At 37.9% G+C, this 10,057-nt stretch overlaps 1 protein-coding gene across 4 annotated transcripts in view; it reads right to left on the reverse strand.

The window, feature by feature from the left end:
* Positions 1 to 3,979, reverse strand: part of LOC103138823 (core-binding factor subunit beta) — a 37,137-nt gene extending 33,158 nt beyond the window's left edge. Inside the window, exons 1-2 of one of the 4 annotated variants that reach the window (XM_007553173.2) lie at positions 3,386 to 3,979; positions 2,892 to 2,978 (exon numbers count right to left, since the gene is read on the reverse strand). In XM_007553173.2, the coding sequence (XP_007553235.1) occupies positions 2,892 to 2,978; positions 3,386 to 3,463 (165 nt within the window). In that variant the 5' untranslated portion in view covers positions 3,464 to 3,979. The remainder of the gene's footprint in view (positions 1 to 2,891; positions 2,979 to 3,385) is intronic. The other 3 variants (XM_007553172.2, XM_007553175.2, XM_007553174.2) reach the window with 3 other exon arrangements.
* Positions 3,980 to 10,057: the final 6,078 nt, after the last annotated feature.

Genomic DNA, 10,057 nt, shown 5'->3' on the forward strand with positions numbered 1-10,057 from the left:
GATACTGTAACTAGAGATTGACATTAATATCTGTAAATTTCTGAGCATCTGTAAATTTGTAATTTAGTATTTTTATGTGTGCTTAAAAAAATAAACATTTTAAGTCAGAATGTTTTTCTGTATATGCATCGACTGATACTAAACCTCAGATATTGGTATCGGTATCAGCAGTGAAAAAAATGGATCTCTAATTAGAAATATTGCACTTGATATGTATTGATGTCGCACAAAAATATATATAATTGTTCAGAGTTTGGATGAATTTGCAGTATTTATGGCAGAAATTATTTTTTAAATTTAGTAAAACTGGTTTAGTAGTTATTTGCAAAATATACCAAATATAAAATTTAATCACTTTGATTTTTAACACAAACTTCAGCAAACATTCAGAACAACCATATTAAATTTCTCTTTTAGCTTTTAGCATACTGCTATACAGATTATAAGGAAACTAATGTCTGATATAAGCTGGTTAGTTAGTCAGGCTGTCTGCTCTGCTAGAACCTGCAGTCAGCTGAAAAACAGACATGCTGCTGATTCTCCGTCTGATTCAAAAGTGTAACCTTAAAAAGTGATGGATGACGCTCCTTTAGGTTCTGGCACATGGGAAATATTTCCACTGGTGCCGTACGTTCAGACCGAGCAGAGCATCCATCTCTTCGTATCGGCGGCATGTGAAGTCAGAGAGAGCTGTGGTTTTTAAATGGTGGGAGGCAGATTCAGCCCAGATGTGTCTCTCCTGCCACTAAATATTTCCCTGCAACGACACCAGCTATCTGCTGGCTGCAAAGTGAAAAACACAACAACAATATTCTGGTGAAGCACCCTCAAACAAAAGAACTAGATCTGACTCAGATATATGCAACATTTTTGATTATTTTTCAATAATCGTCATATAAAGCAGAGAAAGTGTTTGATAGATGAAGCCACATTAGCTTTTAAATAAAATCAGTTTTTGTTGCATCATGGTATTTTCACATCATAAGGATCTTACATACATTTATTTTCTCAATAAATCATTTAATGCTCACTGACGTTTTTCCTCCCGATGAAAACAGTTTTTGCTGCAGGTAAACATGCCAGACTCATCCCAACATCTCATACATGGCAGCTTAATGACGGCCCAGTTAAAGCCCAACTGGGCCCAACATGTTTGTGTGATCACACATGTTTACGTGAGCTGTCGACTGCATTATTATGATGATGATGATGATGATAAGCACAGCACGAGAAGATGAAGATAAGAAGTTAAAGCTGGTGGGTGTCCCTCCTTCTTCCTGGTTTAAGGTTCTGACAGAAGTTCATTTAAATTCAAATTAAACAAAGTATGACACTTCTTATCAACGTGATATGGAAAGATTTTAAATTCAAGCCATTAAAATAATTTAATTTCTAATTTAGTACCTGAGTTTGTGGATGGATGCTCAAAACACTGCCAGAATAGTTTTGTAAACATTTTACCGAAGGTGTTGGTTGAGCCAACCGTCATCCTCCCAGCGCAGGAACGAGTTGTGCTATAAATAAGTTTAATAAAAGCTAATAACTGTCAGGCTTGTGGTTGAGAATATTTCAGTGCTGGAGCAAGATCTCAAGTTTGTATCCAGCTTCAACTTGTTTAGCAACAGCATAAAACAAACTTTGCCTTCTTTAGCCCTCAGGCGGGCTTTGACTGTAAATGGCAGCTGTGGTTGCCAGGGAAACAACACGCACTCACCATCTTGTTGGGACATTTTAAAAGTTTCACTACAGCTTTCACAGCAGCAATTCTTATTTTAACTTTAGCAAAAGTGATCTTCATAATCTGTTGAGGTTAACTCATTTAGTTTGGTGTCTTTTAGTGGTTAAACTGATGTTTTACTCAGAAATGCTGATTAAAATCTACACAAAATGAAAACAATATTCTAACAGGTTATTTTAACGGTGTGTGCTGTGGTCTCAGAACCAGTTCACAAGAAACTTCCTGATCAAATTTGAACAAGTCGCTGCCACAGGTGTAAAGATTATTATTAGGTCAGATGTTTGGATGGAATAAACAAGAAGTAAATAATTATACACTGTTTATCCAGAAAACATTCAGTTTCGAAGCAAGTCCTACTTATAAAATGTGGTTGATTTGTTTTTTTTATTTATTTATAGAAATATTAACCATGCAGCTTATTCCCAGTTTGTTTTGTTTATCTTCTTTGATTCTATGGTTTATCACTATTTTTTTAAATTAAAATTTAGATTTCATTCCACAGACAACTGACACCTATAAATATTAAACAGAAATACGACAGGATTATGCCACGTTTTCAGACTACAACTAAAGCAAGCAACTCCGGTTCATACTACGAATATGAACGTTTGTCTTTGTAAAAGTTCTGGATTTTTCAGCTGGCATGTTTTCCATCAGTTTTCTCCTCTGCCGTTTGGCTCAGGCTTCAGTACAACGTTGTGCTCTTGTGTTGGAACTTAATTCAAGTATTAAAACTCCAAAAAAGATTATGTTCATAAAGGCCATAAATTCATTAGAAAAGCAGGTTACATGTAATATTTGAATCTTAAATGTTTGTTTTTAGTGGCTGTAGTCAGAAAATCTTCATATTTGACATAAATAAAGGCTTGAAAACATCACTGCGTATCTATAAAGTGTTTCACTTTATGATTTAGTTGCTGGATCACATTCACTATTTAATAATATTGTAACGTATTGACTCCAAGTAGATGAGACCCTGGACTTGATTCGCCCGGTACTTTGTGTCTAGCACCGCCTCTGAAGGCTCCAAATCCAAACATGCAGAGTTCCTTCCTCTTTGCTGGGTGTCATAAATGGCGCTCAGTAATCAGAACCATCCCGCTCCGTTTTTACTTGATTGCACTGAATTAAATAAATCTAGTTTTGGACTCACGACTTCTGATCGTCCGTCCCTGCAGGCGTTCTGGAAGCGGGCTTGCCTCTCCTCGTGGGGCCGGTCCCTGAAGCCAGTGTATTTGATCTGCACAAGAAACACATCAGTCCCCAAACAAGCACAATTTAACTCAACAAATCCTTATTTATCGGGAAGAAATGTACAATTTACTGTAAAAATTTTGATACATCTTGGGCATTGTTTTTGCTATTTTCAGCGAAAATGTAAAACAAAAAAGTTAAAGCTGCACAAAAAATAAAACACTAAACCTGAAAATTGAATTAAAAAATAACTTCTTAAAAGAGTGAAGAAATGTGAGAAATAAACTTAGAAATGATAAATCCAACCACCGTTTGTGAAGCATCTGTAGTTAATATGTGTCCCTGACTTTAATCAGCATGTGCAGAGATGAAATAAAGGCAGATGAGATGAAGCGGAGCTCTGCCCGCCGCTTTCACAGCCTTTCTTCTCTTTATTTCCGCCGTCTCACTCACCTCACACTCTCTGCTTAACTTGCGGAAAAACTCCTCATTCTCAAACTTGCTCCTCTGGTCCGGGACTACCCGCGGCATCTTCTCCGACCCTGCGCGGCCACTCGAGCCTGTTTCCTCCTGATCCCGCACACTTTAAAGTTCCACAGTGCGTTTTTTTGCCGACCGTCCCGCACTCAGCCTCTCTCTCTTTCTCTCACTTCTCTTCCGTGTCTGTTTGTCTGTGTTTTTTTCCTCTCTCTCTTCCCTGTGTGGAGCAATGTGCTCCCTGCTGCTGGCCTCAGTGATTGGGACTGATGGTCTGCCTCAGTTTGGTGCGGCTCCTGCGCGCTCCGGGTCGCCTCTGGCTCCAAATGGCTCGCAGAAAGTGACCCGCTGCGGTACATAAAGCTCACTTTGGCCTTGAGGCTCCCCCTCCTCCTCCCTCCTTCCCTCTTGTCTCTCGACGAGCGCCTGATCTTGAGCCACAAACGAGCGCTCTCAGGTCTACCTGCAGCTTTCCGGGTGATTCTCTTCTCGTTTGGATTCGTGCGTAAAAATGGTTTTTACGCACAAATAAACGACTAATTAAGGATTAATGGTCAACCTCAATTAAAGTAATAAATTTTACGCCTCAAAGCTGTTTTAGGTTATTATGAAAGAGAAAAACAAAAGTTAAACATTTATTCGTCATGTATCATAGCAGCAATTGTTTAGAAATACTTTATCGAAGGTAAATAAATAAAATGAATAGTTTGTGTTGCACATCCTGAAGGCAACAAGAACAAGGGCATTTCTTCTTTGTTATCAGCTTCAGCCACAAAGTTCCTCTGCCTGTTTCCTTTGTGCCACCTTCTCCGCAGCTGTCAGTGTTGAAAATTACGACACTTTTGCCGGAGCTTGAAGGCGTCAACAGTCTACTTCCTGGCTCCGCCGAGTCGCTCTTGTGACTGTACACCCAAAATACCGCCCCCACTCCACCTCCACCCCTCGTCATTCACAATACTATCACAACCACACGCTGCAGCCACTGCGCATGCGCGCTTCCGACCGGACCGCAGGAACTTTATGGGAACCGTATGTGTGAAGTGAAACAGAGAGGAGGAAGCAGACAAACTGAGTTTGAATTTTTTAAAAAATCCTGTAATAATCCTAAAATCTTCCGGAAAATACACAAAATGTGTTTTTTATGTCCTGTTGTAGTTGTGGGTCATAGGTGAGTTTTCAAACTTTGTGATTACAAACTGAGATGTAATCACAAAGATCCAGATTTCCTGTAAATAAATCAATCATTTTACACACTCAAAATGCACTTTTTAGATCACAGTAACGTTTGGATCAAATTGAAATGGACTTTTCTCTGAAAATTGAAAGAAAATTCATAACAACAGACAACCAAAAAGCACTTGCAGCACGATTGAATTGTAAAGATTCATAGTGAATCTCTGGAGTTTTGTTTTTGTTCAAAGTAAAACGTGTGCTTTATCCAAGATTACTATTCCTTTAGACAAATGAGGATAACCCAGATGATTATGTAATTCCTTTGTAATCTTCTGATTATTTCCTAGCCTCGAAGGTAAACAGAGGCACACCTGTGGATGAATTGTAAGGCAACACCTCAAATAGATGCAACATCATGAAAAAGACCTGGCTGAATCAGCTAAGAGTGTCATCATCCGCAAGGAAATGAGTTCTGTACTTAGACGGGCTGAAAGGAAGCAAGAAGCCATCACTCAACAAGTAATCCAAGAACACAAATTAAAAGTTGCACAGTAGAGATAAATACTTTAATTTTTTGAGACATGGCCAAGGCTAAACCTGGAAGAAAACTGGATGCATGCAGGCAGACATGGAGGCGGCATCATCACGTTGCCATGTCTAGGAGTCCATGAAGATCTGCTGTTTGCTTTCCACCGGTATCTTCAGCTTTTCGTTTGAGTGATTGGTCTTACTCTACTTATCTATTATTATTTTTTAACACGATTCTTTTGTAAGCTAGCTGTACCGGCGCACTTTGAGCTCACGTCCCCTTCCAGACCTGTAGGGGGCGCCCGCGGACCAACAGTGGTCTGTGAACCACAGTTTGAGAAAGACTGGAGATTGTGTGGACACAAAAGATCTAAAAGCACAATTCCATAAAATAGGGTGAAATACAAAATCTACAAAAATAAAAAAAAAGCAAATTATAAAATTATAATTTTGAACAATTTCATAAATTATCTTTGAAATTCCATAAACGGATTTACTTTCAGGAGAAACAAGCTGACAGTGGCTGAGGGACAGTGTGGAAGTAGTTCTGGACAGAATGGACTAATGGGCTCAGGAAGCATTAAAAACATTAACAACTCTAAACAGACGACTTCAACTTCCAGCTGCGGTTAATTTCCAGATGCATTCATGACTTTTTAAAATTGCTTTAAAAGTTTTAAATGATCTGGTCATATTATTCAAATCGCATCAACTTTACATAACAGTAAGACGTAGCAGACCAGACAGTTTATTCAGATGCACAAAGATCCAAACTGGGACTCAAAGGAGGTCCAGATGCTGCAGTTTCTGTCGAATAAACTCAATATTTTTCACCACAAAACGCTGATTTGGTAAAATATGATTAATATTTAAGTCTAAACATTCCTGCATGCATGTTATATTTGACTGTGTTTTGCAGTCTGCTGATGTGCTGCGCTCTTGACAGTAACACCAGTGAGGAATGGTTGTTTGATCCTGCAGTAAGCAGACAGATAAAAACATGTTTCCATCACTCAAACAGAGTAAAAGTGACTGTGAGACTCAGACATTTTTTTGTTTCTTAATCTCTCTCAGAAATCTTTATTAAACCATGAACATGAGCCAGCAGGCTTTCAAAGTGTGTTCACATTCTGGTGCTGCGTTTCTTTGTCGTGACATGTTGTGTTGTTTGTTTTGAAGGTGTTTGTCGGGATGTCTGCCTCTGTGTGTGCTGGGAGATCAGAAACGTGCGTTCAGATCAAAGAGGAGAACTTCTGATGAAGCTCTAACTGTGTGGAGGTTTGAGAGTTTGAGGGTTTCTTCTAATTTTAACTGCGGCAGAATTAGCGGGGCTGTAAAACTTTTGGCCTAGTTGCGGTGCATCTGTGCTGAATGTTTTAGTGATGACTTTTCACGCTCAGAAACAAGGCCTCCGGCAACAGCATATGCTCTCAAACCTTTTTATGGAAAGAAACGCTCCTTTTATGACGCCCGTGTCATTGATTTCTACCAAAGATCAGCCATTCAGATAGCCTGGGGAATACTGCCTCCTTCACACAGAGCTCGCTTTTTTACTGCCGTGTGTGTGCATGTGTGTGTGTTCTGGTTGGAGAGTCAGGGGTGATTAAAAACAGTAGCTGATGTTGTAAAAGGTTTCATTAATTAGTCAGAAAGTCTGTGGTTGCCATGGAAAATAGTTCTGACATTCAGTCTGGTCCAATCATCACAGGACAGTGGACTCGACCTGGAAAGTTTTCTCCTTCATGTTCTGTGTTTACTTGAGCAAAGCTTAACTCGGTTCACATTGATTTATATGTCAAACTGCTTTGAGACGTCTGTACTTTGTTTCATTAGTAAGCAACAAAATGCAAGTGCACTATAAAACTATATTAGTTTTATTGAACTGCATACATTTCAACTATTTATAAAACAGTAAAATTAAATTAAACATAATGCTGAATGGCAAAAAAAAACAAAACAAAACAAAAAAAACCCTAACATACTTTTCATTAAGCTCACATTTCTGTTTTTGAAAATAATTTAATTGGTCTGATTTAATATTCCAATTTTAAACTTCATATTTTCATTATCTGTAAGTGGAAAATCATCATAATTGACAGAAATAAAAGCTTTTGAGCATCAATCTGTGTGTGTAATTAATCTATTTAATGTGTTTCACTTAGTGATAAACTTTGTAAAATAAACGTGCTTTTCAATAATATCCTAATGTGTTGAATTGGACTGTTGTTGCCATGATTACAATTTAATCTGATTAACTATAGAAAAGTGAGACATTTAGCTTCCCATTAACCTTTTCCTATTTTTTTCCTACATAACATTACGCAGACTATTCTGGTACTACAGTGTAACACGTTGCCATGTTTTTCTGTTTAGGTTGGAAAATGTTCTGACTTATTGCATAAAATCTCTTCAAACCCTAAAACATGTCTCATCTAGTGTTCAGACTGCTATATGAAGCACTTAAATGTTTTATAATTCAAAAGAGATCCGAATCTAACTTTAATTAAAAAGAAAGTGATATTTGTCTCATACTGATTGCAGTTTGTATTAAAACAAACATCCTTTAGTTTTTCCTACCAGCTGATCTCATATCTTAAAATTAATTTGCTAACTGAGGTTCTCAATTTTGATGATCTGTTAACTTTTTCTGTTCTTCTAAATTTACTGTAACCGAATAGTGAATGGCTCGTCAGCGGAGGCGGAGCGTCAGAGTTGATTTCAGTGAAATGACTTTAATAAAGAATGACTTCACGGTAAGAGTGTCGGATCATCGTCTCCTCTGAGGGAAAACATCCCGACTATCTGTGATGAACATCCAGCTTTAAGCTCCAGCTGGTTTAGAGAAAATATATATTTGACTCAGTTTTAGCACGTTTCTTTGCAATAGAGTATAAAACTCCAATCATGATTCACTGTAATAATTGCAGAAACGCCCTAAAATTGTTTCCTGATGACAATGAAAGATTCACATTTATATAGGAATAATAATAGTCAGCTTAATAAAAATATCATTGGTTGATATTTTTATGTCAATGAACAAAGACAACGACTTTAATTTTCTTAAATTGAAAACTCTTTACAACCATTTTGAATAAGAAACTGAATTGACTGTTTCTAAAGTGCATTGAGATGATGTCTTGTGAATTAGGGCTATTAAAAAGGTGAATTGAACTGAATTGAATCTGATATAATAAACCAATTAACACATTATCCATATTATCTTCAAACCTTTAGCCAACTCCATTAAATCTGGAGTCTATAAGTAAAAGAAAACTCATTGTGATTTTCTATAGTTCAAAAAGATCTATTCATTTGTTGTCTATTTTTACCTTTGATGCCTTGCATGGTTGTGGGGGCTGATGTATATTTTAAGGATTGGTAAAATGTAAAAGGTTTCAAATCAATTTTTGTTTTTAAAGATGACTTATTATATTTCCTTGAACAGGTTAGGATAGGTCTATAGTCTGTGCAAAACATGTTCATTACACTTTTGCACAATATCACTTCAACATGATGAGATTTTAATCTGCTCACTTCTGCCTATTTTGAGTTCCTTTCAGTCTGATCTGTTTTAAGGTATCAAATGTGCAATTATACAGCTGTACGTCTTTGAAAAGCAGAAGTAGGGCCTTCTACACCACTAACAAGAACACAGGAAGTGGTATCTGGATGGTAAGTCAACAACAAAACACTTGTGTTTTCCAGCAGCCATTGCACACCGCATGCTGGAGCTCTGCTTGGGTTGCTAGGTAACAGACAATGCGACACCAAAAAACATTAATTTGATGCCAAAAACTGCCTGGGTGTTTTTTTCTTTTCTTTTCTTTTCTAAATGCTTGGCCTGTTTTTAGAAGCAGTAGAAACCCAAATGGAAGTGCAAAACGTGAAAAATGTGAATTTTGCATAATACGTCCCTTTTGCACTACATTAACAGGATCAGTTGCTTGGTATATTTTGTGTTTGTCTTGTTGCACTGAATCAAATCAAATCTACCCTATAGTCAGTAACTCTTGTTGCATCAAATCATTTTGTATAGATTTTTTTAAATTTAAAATAAACCAGATTTTTGGGATGAACAAACCTGAGAACAAGCCAGCTCCATAAAGAAAGTCTCAGGCTGAGATTTGACCCCAACTGCCGCACCAGCCTGATTCAGACCGTTAGTTATAACTGAATAAATTAAATGTATGAAACCTAATGTTTAGGTCGAAACAAAATGATAATATCTGCAATCCTCCACATCACCTGGTTTTGTTTCTTTTCTTGTTTCTCATTGTTATTCAAGCATCCAAACAGAAAAAAAAATGTCTTTGTTCACTGGGTGAGAAGATGCCGCTGCAGCCTAATAAATATTTAAAATGCAGCAATAAGGCAGAAGCGGAGAGAAGCTTGTGATGCCACAGCGACACAAAGCTGACTCCAGTGTTTGTCATCTGCTTAATGTTTGAGAAGAACAAAGTTCCTCCTCATCCGACCTGCTGCTGGATGGCGTCGCCTCCATTTTAACAAAGTTCTGTCACAGAAATGAGCTGTTTGCAACTTTCTGAACTGTCAGCTTCTTTATAAAAGACACAGAGTCTGGGAACTGAACCAGAAAAGTAGCAAATGCATTCTGTTTGAGTTTTTTGTTCTCATCTCCATGTGATTTATTTTATTTAGGGTGGGACTCTGATGATCCCATCATGAAGCCAGCTGCTTCTTTTAATGAAATGACCTGCACACCGTGTGTTCACTGAGACGCTGCTCCGACTGTCTGCTTACATCAGTGACTGAGAATCAGCCTGAACATCCCAGCATGGTCACTGTGACCCTCTTCACACAGACACACACCTACACACACTGATGTACGGTATGGAGGCGTGCAGATGCTTCAGCGTGCATGTGTGTGTGTTTATTCCTGGTCAGACGACGGGATCCCGTGGCTGAAAGACAAATTTGGAACGGCAC

Source organism: Poecilia formosa, unplaced genomic scaffold (genome assembly GCF_000485575.1).
Source record: "Poecilia formosa unplaced genomic scaffold, Poecilia_formosa-5.1.2 Scaffold55, whole genome shotgun sequence".
NCBI lineage: Eukaryota > Metazoa > Chordata > Actinopteri > Cyprinodontiformes > Poeciliidae > Poecilia > Poecilia formosa.